Source organism: Schistocerca piceifrons, chromosome 4, assembly GCF_021461385.2.
Source record: "Schistocerca piceifrons isolate TAMUIC-IGC-003096 chromosome 4, iqSchPice1.1, whole genome shotgun sequence".
Classification (NCBI taxonomy): Eukaryota; Metazoa; Arthropoda; class Insecta; order Orthoptera; family Acrididae; genus Schistocerca; species Schistocerca piceifrons.
In genome coordinates, this window is record NC_060141.1 from 614,419,670 (window position 1) to 614,436,408 (window position 16,739).

Consider the following 16,739-nt stretch of genomic DNA (forward strand, 5'->3'; position numbering starts at 1 on the left):
TTCTGTCAGTGGAAAAACAAAAGCCACCGTCAATGCTCTGCGAGTGAAGATGATCAAGACATCACTGACAACGCTCACTGAGATAAGGACATGGAGAACTGTAATAGACTGAAAAATCATCAATGAAAAGAAAGCCAGAGATGTCAGGTGAGAGACAGGCCATTATAGGGTTAATGGTGATAGCAAAGACAACGCTCAGGACGCAACCCTGAGGCACACCATTTTCCTGGATAACGGTATCCAACAAGGCAGAACCCACAGGGACCTTGAAAACTTGGTCCTTTAAAAATTTCTGAAGGAAATGGGGCAAGCGGCCATGGAAGGTGAAGAAGATTGGAGAAATATCTCATGAGAATGCCACGTCACAGAATTCCCCAGAAGATGCTGACCTACAAGGTGAATGGAAAAACATATATCAGAAGACATCAAAAAAGATGAGGATGATTTTGTCTATTTGTGAGTTCAGAACGGGCAACAGCATAATCCATGAAAGGAAGAAGATAATGATGATGATATGATGATAATGGCTTTTTGATCACACCTTGTATACTGAACTTGGAAAAAGATTTGGCCTAAACCAATTTTAACCAGTCTCACGGCATACAGAGGCATGGAAACTTCAATGATTACCAGTTTTAAAAATTGAATATTGTTTTAATGCTTCCTATATTTAATTGTTCTTTAGGTTATATACACATTAAGTTTTATTCCCTTCTGATAGGTCTTTTGCAAACAGTATTAAATTATGTCCTTTATCACACAAACGTCTTGTCATAATTACCTGTGCACCAGTTATTGTAGCTCCCAAATCTGTAAAAACAAGAAAGATACACACTATATAAAATCTACACAATTTTTTCTGCATGGTGCAATTTAAATGCATGCTATGGGAACAATAAATATCAACAGGCATGAAATATAGAAACATGTCAACTGAGTAAACAATACACAAGAACAGAATGGATAATTTTACAATTAACTACAGCTGTATCAAAGCTGATCTTAAATGAGTGAAGTTAAACAATGAAAAAGGTGTATTTACACAAAGTTTATTTACACTAAACATTACGACATAAAGAAAAGGATTTTCTCAAGGGTGGATACAACCATATGGGGGATCATAATTTCAGATCATTAAATCAAGGAGGTGGTGTCTGTACTCATATTAATAAAATAGAAAAATGTACTTTGCATATCATAATGAAATAAATTTACCTTTCAAAAATATTAAGTTGAACCCATTGCACAAGCAATACATTTGGTGTACTTTTAGTAAAATGTAATTCTTGGATACAACACATTCTTAAATCCATCTCAACAGTTATATCAAGAATGACCGAATCTTGTCCCTTCTTGAATAAATTTCTGCAGATGTCCATGACTGGGGTTAAATTCACCAACATACTAATCAGGCTGAGACTTCATGTGTTTTCACTAGAATGCTTAAACCAGTTGCCATGACAGTTCCTTTGAAAACGACATGGCTAATTCCCTTCCCAAATTTACCCCATTTTGAGCTTCTGCTCCATGTTTAATGACCCTGCTGTCAACATGATACTAAATCTTAATCTTCTTCCTTCCAACTTTTGATCTGTCATATTTCAAGCTACCCAAACAGTGTTTCATTTTCTTTTTGTTGCTTTTCTGTTCCATCATTACTTTGAGTCTTTTTCCCTTCCCTCCAATCTTCTCTTTGACCCTTCTTACTTTTCTAATTATTATTGCTGTTAAAATATTTTTCCCTACTTTGTTTTAGACTAATATTATCTCAAATTACAAATAAGTTCGAGGTTTTATCCTCCCTTGCTTTCTAGTGGACAATGCTGCTGTTCTGTTGAAGTGAAAGTGATGTTGATTTTCAGCTACTTTTGTAAAGTTTCCAAGCTTATTGCATAACATTGCAACAAATGAATACATGATATTAGGCCTACATTCTAAACAATAATATTGCTTGTTGTTTACTTCCAAAAGTCACTACAAATGATGTCCACATTACCACAGCCATACAAATACATTTCATTAATTACTATCTTACTTCACAGATTGATACAAGCAAAGAATGTACTTTTTATATACTGTCAGCATTTATCGGTGCTTAGGACATCAATGGCGACAAATAGATCACATATCAAGGAGAATTTGGTTAATTATTACATTTAATTGCTATAACAGTGACTCTGATATGAATCACAATTTTTACAGGGGAAGGAAACTTGACAATATCAGTGTATCACATAATTTATATACATTATGTGATCAAAATTATCCGTACACCTGGCTGAAAATGACTTACAAGTTCGTGGCGCCCTCCATCGGTAATGCTGGAATTCAATATGGTGTTGGCCCAACCCTTAGACTTGATGACGGCTTTCACTCTCAGACACATACGTTCAATCAGGTGCTGGAAGGTTCCTTGGGGAATGGCAGCCCATTCTTCATGAAGTGCTGCACTGAGGAGAGGTATCAATGTCGATCGATGAGGTCTGGCAGGAATTCGGCATTCCAAAACATCCCAAAGGTGTTCTATAGATTCAGGTCAGGACTTGGATGTTATTCTTGTGCAACCACTCCGCCACAGGCCGTGCATTATGGACAGGTGCTCAAACATGTTGAAATATGCAATCACCATCCCCGAATTGCTCTTCAACAGCGGGAAGCAATAAGGTACTTAAAACATCAAAGTAGGCCTGTGCTGTGATAGTGCCACACAAAACAACAAGGGGTGTAGGTCCCCTCCATGAAAAACACAACCACACCATAACACCACTGCCTTCTAAATTTACTGTTGGCACTACACACACTGGCAGATGACGTTCACTGGGCATTCTCCATACCCATTGGATCGCCACATTGTGTACTGTGATTTGTCACTCCACACAATGTTTTTCCACTGTTCAATCGTACAAAGTTTATGCTCCTTACACCAAGCAAGGTGTCGTTTGGCACTTACTGGCATGATGTGTGGCTTATGAACAGCCACTCGACCATGAAATCCGAGTTTTCTCACCTCCCGCCTAACCGTCATAGTACTTACAGTAGATCCTGATGCAGTTTGGAATTCATGTGTTATGGTCTAGATAGATGTCTGCCTATTACACATTATGACCCTCTTCAACTGTCAGTCAACAGGCAAGGTCGGCCTGCACGCGTTTGTGCTGTATGTGTCCCTTCACATTTCCACTTCACGATAAAATTGGAAACAGTGGACCTAGGGATGTTTAGGAGCGTGGAAATCTCGTGTACAGACGTATGACACAAGCGACACCCAATCACATGACCGTGTTCGAGGGCCATGAGTTCTGCGGAGTGCCCCATTTTGCTCTGTCATGGTGTCTAATGATTACTGACGTCGCTGATATGGAGTACGTGGCAGGAGTGGCAGCACAATGCACCTAGTATGAAAAACTTATGTTTTTGGGAGTGTCCGGATATTTTTGATCACATCGTGTATACTTTACCAATACTGCAAACTACTTGTGCTTCTTGTAGTGACTTAATCTGGCAAACACGCAGCAGTTTGTAACAACAACTTAAACTCAATATCATCCACAATTTACTTGTACATGTATTAGCAATACTACAAACTATTTGTAGCATTTGTCATCATATCTCATAGCAAACACAAGTTGGCAAAGTGACTTAAAATCAATTTCTCTCAAACATCAGTAATGTAATAGGTCTGTCCACCTAATGATGGAGGAGTAGAAACCCTATCAATGAAAGAGCAGAAAGTCTAAATGGATGGTGAAATAAAATAAGGAGGTAATAGTAGCACGTTTTATTTGTCACTAGCTGAGAAACCTGGAGTTGCCCCGGTATTCATTTAGGGCTGTGCCCGAGACTTCATACATGTCGAATTTATTTTGAACTTACAAAGTTTCTTAGTATACAATGGTGAAGTAGTATGATTGAGGATATGAACAAAGAGCTTGTTTGCTTCACTAACACAGGAGAGCTGGCCACATGAACAGCAACTGACACTAAGTAACATAAGTTCACCGGGAACGCCATCTATAGGATCTTTGGTGTGCTATGAAACCAACAGCACTACGTACTGGTTATTTGGTGTACTACACTTTGATGATTATTCATCTGTACCACTAAGATGAGTAAATGATATTAGATAGAACTTTAAATTGTGATATCTTTCTTTTCCATGTTCAGATTTTGATGAAATACATCTTATATGTTGCCCCATGCTACACTCAAGTTACCTGTGGAAACTGCATGAAAATTTGTCTAGTAATTTTGGAGATGAACCTTTTCAAACAAACAGATACAATGGTTTTTGATAAAATCACATTTTTTTTCCTTCTTTTTTTCCATGGTCCATATTTTCTTGAAATAAAGCCAATACATTGCCCTCAGACTATGCTCAAATTACCTGTGAAAACACCATGGAAGTTGGTCTAGTAGTTTTGGAGAACAGCATGTTCAAACAGTCACGGCGGGTTTTCAGTTTTATAATTAGCACAGATTAGATTTTACACAGTTGTAGAAAATGTAATACTTATGTTAAAAAATAATAAAAACAACATTCTCTCTTTGGATCACTTCTTTTACTTTGAATCACTTCTTTTTCTTTTAATTAATCCTATCATCACTTTTTAGCTACCCAGTTCTTATCCTTCTTTCACATTTATTGGTGTCTGACTTGCATAATGCATCACAGGAATATCAGATGCTAAACTGTCACAGTTTTCAATGCCTGAAACTATCTAAACCATAGACGAATTGAATAAGCACAGTTCAAGGCGGCAAGCATGTGAGCACAATCATTTTGTACTACGAAAAACTGGTGAGGCAGAGAATGACATACCTTCTTTTCGTGGTTCTTCAACTGGATTTCCTGATTTATCTAATCTTCTCTTGTATATATTGTGCTCAATGTGCAGATGTTGCTCGCCTGATGTGTCCATAGCATCAAGCACCAAAACTACAGCAATGAAACAAAAATAAAGTTTTACTGTGAAAAATCATAAAACTGCGACATGCTTTTTATCACTACATTACACTCACATTCACAAGAAATAGAAGGTATAATAATGTCCAGATTTATCCGGAGTTTGGTTCCTCTTGAAGTATCCACAAATAGCTCTTCCGAAACGTCTGGTGACAGATAAGCCTGTAGTTCCGAGACGAAAAGCAATGTCATTATGATACCGCTCAATATAGTAACTGAAAGAGAAAAGATATGAAACAGACTAAGACTACGAACAAACACTTTCATGTTTCTACTCAGAACAGTGTTACTTCAGTCACAAACATAATTCACACAATCGTAAGATATATCTTTTACATCAGTTAATTAGAATCCAACTCATTTCCAATTATTCTTTCATCCACAGATATCAACTACTCAATTTGATACATGATTTCTGGCTCTTGTTCATGTCAAACATTATTTACAGAAACTATCAAAATTTTGGGAATGCCTGAATTTCAGTCCAAATTCCCACAATGTGTAATTTCAGCAGAAGCAAACAGACTGATACTGAGTAAATTAGATAACCACACATCTTCCGGAGGCCTTTTTGATAATCTAGGAATTCTTAGTACTTTTATTCCTTAATGACTTTTGTTTCTGGTAATATAAATCAGTTACAGCTGAACTGTGATCTGCACTATCACAGTACAAGACAACACAATTTTTTTTGTCAGTTACATGGCAAAAAATAGTGGATTGTAAACAAGCCTCTAGTGTTACATCGGTAGGTAATTATTTTCTCTGAAAATACCAATGCTATTGACAGAAGGTTAACAGCATCGATTTCATATAACTGAGAAAGATATCTTTTTATCTTACAGGTAGCAGCTTTGTTTAGTATTTACTGTTATGTTCAGTTGGCATAAGCACAAATAATATTACGCAATACAATTATTGTTAATACAGTGTACATATCAAGTTTTTAAGAGATGTTTTTCTCTGATAATATGTATCTTAACTTGTTTCACAGATGAATGAATGAATGAAATTATTAAAACTAATGGAAGAAGCACCATGGTTGTGCTCTGCACAATATTCAATTGCTAGCAGTAATGGAGCTGAAGAAAGCAACAACTATTGCCAAAGAAAATGAGTGGGTCAGTCCATGTGAAATTAACCAATGGTCAAGGTCTTGACATCTCATATTTTGATAACTTTCGTACATTTATAGTATTAGTTGTTTACACGAAAACCCCTTTATTTGGGAATTACTAACTCTCAAAACTTCCAAATTATCCAATTTTTTGTCAATGTTTTAGAACCTTAAAAACACCATATCTCAAAAAATATGTGACTTACAGACCTAAAATTAGTATCATTTTATTCAGTTTCCCACAAAACAGTATGTCCTGCTTGTCAATGTTCATAACAATGTTGAATTTTCCCAAACAATTTTTTTTTATTATTAAAATTTCAGAACTTTTTTTTTTTTTTTTTTGTACATGTCAAATTCCATGAGGGTGTTCCCAACATATTAAAATAAACTCTATTTTACAGGTAAATGCAATACTCATTTTTAAGACTTTGGATGTATTACTAAGTTGTAATGTAGACTTTATTGTATAGTCATTTTTATTTTTTATTTATTTTAGATTATTAGAAACATACATTTAAATTTAAATTCACATTTGGCTTTCCCATGATAATGGTGAAACATTTTTACATACATCATAACAACACATACTCAAAGAAGACAATGAATAATTTATGTAATTATACCTTCATTTTACAAATACATTTATATTAGTCAATATTATTAATTAAACAAAGGTTTAGCTTTTATTATTTAACAAAGTGTTATTTGAGTGCCTTGCAATTAGAAACTTTTCTCTCATCTTCAACAAGGAAGACATTACGACACTCCAATAACATTCTTATTAGAGTCTAAGATTACATATTGCAGTTTTCTTTTAAATGATATAACCTTGTTCTCTCAACCAATAATGACAAATTATTGATGTAACAACATGTTCTTTTCCAATATAATCTGTGAAGCTATTCGCGACTCTTCATCTGATAGTCAATATGGTCTTCCAGTGGCAGCTGCAGGATTTAATTTAAAAAGTATGATTTTTTTAGAACAGTTCATTTAACACTCTCTGTACCAGGCCTATTTTATGCACCCGTCCCTAGAAACCGGGCAATTTTACCAATATTAAAAAAATTACTGCATCAAATCTACTGTTTGGATTGTGGCAAATTTGGTACCATCTTGAAGCTGCACATTTCTACTTTAATTCTGAGTGAAAGAAACTACTTTACAATGCACAGCTTTAAGGTACAGTTATAGAAATCACTTAGATGTTTTAAGAATTTAGAAAAAGTCATACGAATAAGGGAATACAATTGTGATTTATTTTTAACCAAAATTGTGGCACTACATTACATGTTTCTGATAGTATACAGTATTACATATAAATTTCACACAGAATCATATTGTTTTTTAGTGTGGAAAATTTTAAAGCAAGGTTCCAGGCAGAGTGCAACGCCACACTGTTCACATTCGTATCGTGTCTCTTTGCGAGAAGCCTTGCCACTCTGTTTCTTGCTCCTGGAACTGCACACGTGACACACACGAGCAGCATACTTCTTAGTAGTTGCAGGTATGTGCTGCAAAAAATGTCTCTTTGTTAGCCGACCTACAGTTCCTTCATTTCTTGGAATGAATTCAAGTGTGTCGTCTTCAACAAGCTGAACTGCAAGCACTGTTATAAAGTCTGTTATTGTAATTTTCTTCCTGTGCACTGCATTGTACAGCCAAAATGCATTTGATACTCCCATAAGCAGCAAATGGAAATATAATTTTCGCCACCATTTCACAGTTCTGTGCTGGAACGGATTGTACTGCAGGCGTTGGTCTCCAATATCCACTCCAATTTTATTGAGGTTGTAATCAAGTACCTGAAGTGGTTTCAATACTACAGACCCATTTCTCTTAGTATGCGTACCAAATGTTGCTTGATGCCTTGTAGACAATGTATACACATCTCTCTTATCTTTCCACTTCATTGCCAATACATTATCTTTACGCCGAAAAGACATTTCGCCCTTTTTCAGCTTAGCAGATACTAAATCTTTAGGCAATCCTTTCCTGGATTTGTTCACAGTACCAACAGCTCCAGTGCCTTTCTCTGCCAGTTGCTGAAATAGCTCTGGACTGGAATAAAATCGATCTAAATACACAGTGTGGCCTTTGTTCAGCAAGCTGCTGTCAGACAACAATCGCAAAATAACCGCAGACGAAGAATTGTCAACAATATGCTTACCAGCATAAACTTCAAAATTTACAACATAGCCACTACTGGCTTCAGCAACAGCATATACTTTCAGTCCATACTTATGAGGCTTATTTTGCATGTAAACACGGAAACTCACACGACCTCGAAATGGGCAAATTCCTTCATCAATTGTCACTTTTTCTGAGGGACGATATGCCTGGATACATCGCTCCTTCAAATTATTATAATATGGCAAAACTTTGTAAAGTGGATGAAATCCATCTTCGCCTGGTTTTTTCTGATTTGAATTGTCAACAAGATGCAAGCATGACAGTATCTGAGTGAAACGCAAACGACTCATGACATGGGGACAAAAGTTACAACTAAGAACAGGATTAGTGCTCCAATGGTCCGCAATTTTGGGCTTTTTCGAAACACACATGTGGAAAATAATACCCAAGAAACGCCTCATCTCACTTATAGTCACTGGCTTCCACGAACTCAAAACTGAATGGGGCTTCAGATTATTTCCTCTTCTTTTCTTCTGTATTGTCTGTGATGCATACAAATTTGTCTGTCTCTTGAGTTCATTTACGTCACTGTCAGTAAGGAACACTTTACTGCAATCCAGTACAGAACTCGACTCATCAATATCCACTAGTATCTGCCTGGGTGTCGTGTTGACAGGCAGAGGTCGGTAGGTGTCAACTGCAGTCCACTCACTGTCTTTCGGATACGGCACAGCTGCTGGATTTGAAGCAACACCTTCAACATCATTCTCGTCTTCATCTGAAGACAAACTGTCATCAATCTCGTCTTCTAAAAAGAATATCACATTATGTGTAACTACATACATCGTTTACACATGTTCAACAGATATGTGCGTACTGCACAATTACGTGGAAAATTCGGAAATACGTACCTTCAAACACACCATTGCATTCAGAATCGTCTGAATCACTCTCTACATTATCCAGAGTGTCGCTATGATTGATCAAATCCGCAATTTCTGCGTCTGATAAACCGCGCCGAAACATGATGACAAACAACTGAATGATATACAGACTGAGAACGCAAAGATAAGTTTTAACATGAATTACAGCGCTGCCGTGACATCTATGGACGCATTTTGTTAATAAACATCTGAAAAACGTATAGCGCTGGCCAAACCCGTAGAAATAACGTTGCAGTGTTTTGAATGAAATTAAATGTAGCGGCCCGTAAATTTTACGGGCTTGGTGATTTTCGCGCGATCCCAGGCCCGTAAATTTTACGGGCTTGGCGCTTAGAGTGTTAACAGATATTTGTGATTATGAAAAAAAATGAGATGATCCACAGGGATACATAAATAAAAGATTTACTTCTCCTTTTTCATCTTTTGATAGCACACAAGTTATCAACTATTTTTGTCACAAGCACAAGCAATAAGTCCTGTGAGCTGCTCAAAGTCATGCCATCTGCACCTGGACCCACTTAAATTTTATATCGTCCAAATCTTTACAACTAGAAACAATTTCCGCTTCACATATGGCTTTGCTCATAGTAATAAATGCATAATACTTTGAGTCCCTATGACTGCTATGGTTCTATAAAATTTTGCTCATAGTAATAAATGCATAATACTTTGAGTCCCTATGACTGCTATGGTTCTATAAAATCTTATTGCCAAACTTTTTTTTATTCTGCATGCTCTTTATTTGTACGCAGAAAAAAATAACTTATGGAATACATCAAACAATTTGAATTTTTTTTTTTAATGGATGTAACCTAGTGCACTACTGGATTGTACTTGTGTTACACATACACATGAAGAGATGTGGGTCTTTACGTACTTACTGGTTATTTTAGCCAAATGTGTTGCGAAGCTTGAGGCTTGTGATTACAGCTTGAAAATGACTAGCAGTTGAAATTAGCTACTAGAATGAACAATAAATTTATTACAGCCTTTTTGGACAATGTTTTCTTTCTCAAAATTGGAAGGTATTCTTTCACTGTGCTTATACTATCCAAGGCTTGTTCCCATGCTGAAAGCAATACATTCATACTCAGCTGTTGACTTGCTAGGCCTAACTCAGATGGGGATTTTCTGTTGGTGCTTACTCCCTTAGCCACTGAAGATCCCACTTCTCCACAAGGCAAGGAATGGAATGGAACTGCCAAACTAGAAGTACAAAACAGAGCAAGAAAGAGCTCTAATTTTTTCTCACCAAGTGTGGAACCTTGTGTGGGACATGAGATTTCCTATGAGAACCAAACAATTATGACATGCAGTTTAGAAAGCTGTCACTAAAAAGACAGATCTGAGCATGCTACAAACATGTGATCTGAAGTTTCTGTGACCAGCCTTGCATAAGATTAGAAGAGAGAAAATGAGGAATGAAGACATCACAGGAGAGATGCAAATGGATATGTCAATGACTGAGAGACTGAGTACTGCATAGCTCTAGTGGTTTGGACATGTGAAGGGACTGAAGGTAAGTACCTATCAAAACAATACTTGGAGAGAAATGTGCTGAGGAAAAGAGCTACAAGGATACCCACAAAAAGATGGTAGGATCAGATTAAAGAATATTTGAAGACTAAAGGAGAAAACTGGGAAACAATATCAAGACAAGATGAATATCAAGCGAAATGGAAGCAACTTGTTCGTAAACAATCCACCCGGCTCACTGGAAGGATACGAAGATGATGATGATGATGATGATGATGATGATGATGAGCTTTTGACATCTGATTGATATGAATGTTAAGAAAACTGCCTAAAGTTTTACTTTAGACACATTTATTAAGCCAATGATTTCATTTCATATGAACATCCTCAGATGAAAAAGTGGCAAAAATGTGCCACTGTCATGATTTAAAATGATTAATTGCCAATAAAATGTTGAACTGCATATGTTTTCGTTTGTTGTGGTTGGTACTTACTGTATTCCAATACGTGTCTTTCAATGTTTCATTGGGCTAAGGATTTTCAGTCATGAAACCAGCACTTTCCTGCCACTTTATCCCCTGAACACACATGCTTAATTAGTTATACATGCATGCACCATGTGCTCTTCTTTTCCTCACCAGTGCCTTGCTAATTTTATCTCAACACATCATCTTCACTGAGGTGAATTACTGTCAACAGAGGTGAATGCTGTTTTATTATACAGGCGAGTCTCATAAGACATGACACTCCATTTATTTTGTGAATAGTTCCAGAAATCAGCAACTGATAGTACGCTGAGGGCATGTAATGTTTTGTTTGAATAATTCTCTGAACTCTGCTATCAACTGAGATACTGAAACAAGTATGGTTATTTTTAATGGAACCATATACTTTTCATAACTGCATTCAATAGCTCTTAAAAAGGCAATTACAGTGATATAGTGCTTTTTAATATTGACCCAGAAACCTTTCCCAAAAGAATCCGATAAATGTACTACAACTGAAAAGCATTGTGGCCAGATATGGCTACTGTGGTACAATCACTGCTGGGTAGAGCTCTCATATGAGGTTCTGTCATCATATGCAGCAAGACAGGCCTAAGCTGCTAAGATAAAATCTCATTTCCTACACTACATAGATAAAGAGTCAGCTTTGATTTTTGTATATGGAACTATGGTGTATGATAGCTTCTGGCCCATCAGACGGGGCTTAGGAAAACTATTTCAAACTTGTGAACATTTCCAGGTTGATGGGGAAACAACTACTGTTTAGTCAGGCATTTTTCTATTTAAAGCCTCCCCATTACTACTTACTTGTCAAAGCTGATATAGGACAGTTGGTAATTCATACTTCCTAATGATGCACAACCCCATTTGTGGAAAAAAGAAACTTATGTAATTGTAATTATAGGAAATAAATAAACTAAACATTTTATTTGGTATGACTGACAACATGTAACATACACAATAAATACTTTTCTTAATGAAACATAGTTTTACACTTTACTTAAGAATGTGTTCACATTGTTTACCACTGACTCCAAGGCACATCTGCAATCACCATTTGAGAGAAAGACGAACATATGAAAGTACATGTGCTTCTGAGACATAACAGGTACAATAGAAGAGCTGGCAGTGTGGCTGCATTTACATTTACAAACTTACTCCCTAATGTTGTGCTCACATTCAAAAATCAGGAAAAATAACCCGAATATATGTTTCTTGAAATTCAACTTCTCAGCAGAAAGTGTCTTATCTGTGTAATATACAATCCACTCAAAGTTGGACAGCTCTCAAGCTTTGAATCCACACACTCACAGGTCTTGAATCTTTGTATGAACACTTAACTATAGCCGGAGACGTGAACATAAATTTTATAAGCAACAGGCCTTCAGTTTCAAAATTCAAGCACATATTCTCCTGCTCAAATCTTACATTGCTTCCATTTGGGCCAACTTATCATACTGCAGACACTCATACTTCTATTGATATTTTTGCAACCAAGTCTCCAAACAAAGTAATTCCTACTGATGAAACTTCTGCACCTCTCTTACCTGCTCATGATGTAATATTCATGAATTATTGATTGATTACTATGTCCAAAGAACAAACCACAAGCATCCACTTTTAGAGATTTTGACTGCTTAAATATGTCTGAGCTGACAGCTGATGTTTATGATATCTCTTGACAGGGAATGACAGTAAATAACTTTGATATAAAATATGAAGTATCAAATTTCACTAAGAGACTCAATAATTTATACAATAAATATGCTTCAATAAAAACTAGAAGAGTCAGGAGAAAATCTGCACCATGGTTTACCAATCAGTCCTGTCAGTAAGAAATGCAAAACTCAGATACATCTGCTCATTAACTGAGGACTTTCACAGATCTTCTGTCTTGTGAGAAAATCTATAAGAGCTAGGACTAGCCATATCTCAATCTGCAGCTGAACCTCTCATTTTTACTGAGAATCTGAATGAGTATTTCACCACATCTACATCTCTACTTGATCAATGTATGAGGACACAAAACACTGAATCCCTTGATATATCTGCAGTCAGTACAAACAAACAAAAAATTTTCTGCAGCCGGTAAGCCTTAACACAGACAGGAAGTCAACTGCACGAATTGTTCTGCAATCGCAGGATACAACAATATTACAATACAAATGAGCAATTTTTTTCAGCAACCCATTACTGCTTATAATAATATATATTTTTAACCATTCTCCAGCATCTTCCCAATGGCCTGCAAAAAGGGAATCATTAAACCTCTACCGAACCAGAATCTGAAGAAAAAAAAAAAAACCTCTGGACTACAAGCCCATTCGCATTCTACCAGCATTATCTAAGGCTTTAGAATACATAGTTCACAATCAATTTACCAGTTACTTAACTTCAAATAACTTTCTGGATGAATACTAATCTGGCTTCTGGCAAATTAGCAGCATGATTTATAAAAATGACTGATGAACTGAAACAAGCTATGGACAAATAAGAAGATGGTATTGTGTGCTTTTGGACTTCAGCAAAGCTGTTGACTTGATATTCTACTTGCTAAACTCAAAACTTTTCTCCAAGTGATGTACAGTGGTTCCTTTACTCCAAGTGTTGTACAGTGGTTCCACTCACACCTTACAAAAAGTAGCAATGTGTAATGGGCAGAACAAAGAGGTTGCAATGGAAGAATGTAGTAGCAGGTGTCCCACAAGGATCAGTATTAGGACCACTACTTTTCTCGGTATATGTTAGTGATGTGTCAACTATTACCTCCTATTGCATATATCATTTATTCATTTATACATCAATGACCTTTAGTTATACCTAAGTGCAAGCCCAACAAATCTGGACACAGCCTCCCAGAATGTATCAGAATGGGTGCAGAACAAAAGATTTTCAAACTTAACCCATCTAAAATTCAAGCAATTTCAGTCACTCACAGAAGACATATTACTACTCAGTTCAGAGAAACTCTTCCACCCTTAATGCTAAACAGCACAGACTCAAAGAATTTGTTGTAATTCTGGACCATCACCGTGAATGGATTGAACACACAGCTGCAGTTTGTAAGAAGGTGTCAGCATCACTGCATTCATTACAGAAATACAAAAAAGTAGTTCCTCTTGAGTTTAAAAAGAAACTAATAGAGACACTAATACATCCCATCCTTGATTATGATGACCCTATTCTCCAATACTTTTATACGAGAGTTCACATTGACTGGAACTGGCGATGAATGCTTGTGTGCGATACATTTGTGATGCACATTATTTCAACCAAATCATTCCTGCCCATAACCAATTATCATGGCTATGTGCCGAAAAGTGTGAAGATTATCAGACCCTGGGTGTTCTGTATCTTCTCCTCTCAATCATTGCATTCTTTCCTGTTTATCTTCAATCCTTACACTACTATCTGAAAAAGGCAGCAGAAATACTTTTTCCCATAAAATTAAAATCCTCACCTTAGCACTACACACACTACTGTGTTCTCTGAACAATTTTCTGTATCAGGAACCTGAGTTTGGAACAATCTTCCACAAAATATTAGAGAAACTAAAATCCTTTCAAACCTCAAAAGACAGCTAATAGCCCACTGTCTGTCACAACAGCTATCTCTTTTTACAGCTCAATTTTGTCAACCCTTCCTCCCACACCACTATTCCCTACCCTTGTCTACAGAGTTCTCTATGGAAATTCTCTTCTTTCCTAGCAATCACTGTCACTTTCATTTCAGTCCTCTCCTCTTTGTTTATAAGTGTTGTAGCCAGAACAGCTTCTTCATGTGTTCTGTCAGTTGCAGTCTTCGGCCTATTCATCCTAATCCTCTATTTGATGTTGAAGCTGCAAATTCACATTAGTGACCTAATAAATTGTGCAAGCGATGATGCGGTGGACAGCAGTGAATTAGGATTGACAGGACACAACAAAATCATCTGTATCGGTATCACCTGGGCATTTAGGAGCTCTGGGACCCACAGGTCATGGTTCCTTCAGTCATTGCTTTGCATCAGGCCTCTGATCTGTAGGTCCCAAGAGGGAGCCCTATCAGTGCTTGATGCCTGAAGCCGAAGTTGCTCAATCAGCTGGGCATGAGAAGTGGTTCATTAAGAGAGTGCCATGAAAACCACAACAGAGGAGGGCAGTGGGACAAATGGTTTTGAAAAACTTGAGGTACTGGGAGTGATGGTTGTGATATTCACATAATTGGACATCATGTCAAAAACATGTAGGCACTCATATTTTTTTGTGCCTCTGTATACATCAGGCAGTCAATACATTTATATATTTTTTTATTTTCTTTTACCAAGATTGGGCACTGGAAAACATGGAGAATGGTGTTCAGTGCCTTAACACACAAAGGTGGTTTTCACAAGGACTACCTTCATGTAGTTATTGTCTACAGCTACCACATTTTGGGTCCGCAGTGAAGTGGGATGACATATGACCAAAGTGCAAGCATTAGAAGTACCTCATGAGCGATGGGACATAAGACTTGAGGTCGCAACTGTCTATTATGACTTTAATTTTTTCCAGGATGACATTTTCTTCAAAAGCTGAGATAAAGGCGCCTATATCTATCCCATTATCCTTGGAACCTTTTTTGCCTCATTGGACAAAATGTATGCCTTGCTGCTCAAGACTAGCATGTAGTTCCTCATCTGGAGTGTAAGATCTCAATATAAAATGATGCCTTGGACCATATTCAAGACCTTGTGTGGGACAATGGTCGATGGTGTGTCACGCAGACGTTCAAATACCTGATGGTTGGTAGGTTGATTGGGGTTGAATGACCAAACAGCAAGGTCATCAGTCCCTTGTTTAAAAGGTGGTCCACTCGGACAGATTTACTTATCAGAAGAGTCATAACGATAAAAGGGAAAAGGCTAAAAAACATAAAAGTGCAGTCATGTAGTCAATGGTGAAAACAAAAGGAGGGAAGGCAACAAGTGGGCAACCCAAAGGCTATGCTAGATGCAGGAAATATCCCACCTCTGATGCAGTACAGGCAAGACTACCTGCTATTCAAAAGCGTTCAACCACTAGAATGTAAAAGGGCATATCGTAAAAGGAGACCAACCAAATCTAAAAAGTGACAAAAACAGAGTAAAAGGGAGAGGAAAGAGGATCTTGGCCAGGGAGTGGAGTCAGGAATCTCGAAACACAGCTTACAGCAGGAGACAGCCCAACCCCCACCGCCCTGCCCCTACTCCAGATGGAGATTAAAAACCTTAGAACTGAAAATGAAAACCACTTTCACAGAGGAAACTGAGAAACAGTTCAACCATCCAGGAATCATCAGCCAATATTAAAGGTAAAGTGCGGGGAAGTCTGTACTTAGTAAACAGAGCCAAAAGAAGGGGGTATTCCACCAAAACGTGGGCTACTGACATGAAGGCCCCACAACCACAAAGTGGGGATGGCTCATTACGCAAAAGAAAACCATGGGTCAGCGTGGTATGGCCGATGCAGAGATGACACAGGGTGCTCGAGTCCTTTTGGGAGATGCAGAAGGAATAACGCCACAGGACAGGTGTCACCTTAATCAGGCGAAGTTTATTAGACAGGGAGGTAGTCTCCCAAGAGTTGGCCCATTACTGT

General features: G+C 37.3%; 1 protein-coding gene across 3 annotated transcripts in view; it reads right to left on the minus strand.

The window, feature by feature from the left end:
- LOC124794751 (endoplasmic reticulum-Golgi intermediate compartment protein 3) overlaps nt 1-16,739 on the minus strand; it is a 95,431-nt gene that overhangs the window by 67,317 nt on the left and 11,375 nt on the right. For all 3 annotated transcript variants that reach the window (XM_047258366.1, XM_047258365.1, XM_047258367.1), the window contains exons 2-4: nt 5,020-5,178; nt 4,820-4,936; nt 782-810 (exon numbers count right to left, since the gene is read on the minus strand). In XM_047258366.1, the coding sequence (XP_047114322.1) occupies nt 782-810; nt 4,820-4,936; nt 5,020-5,178 (305 nt within the window). The remainder of the gene's footprint in view (nt 1-781; nt 811-4,819; nt 4,937-5,019; nt 5,179-16,739) is intronic.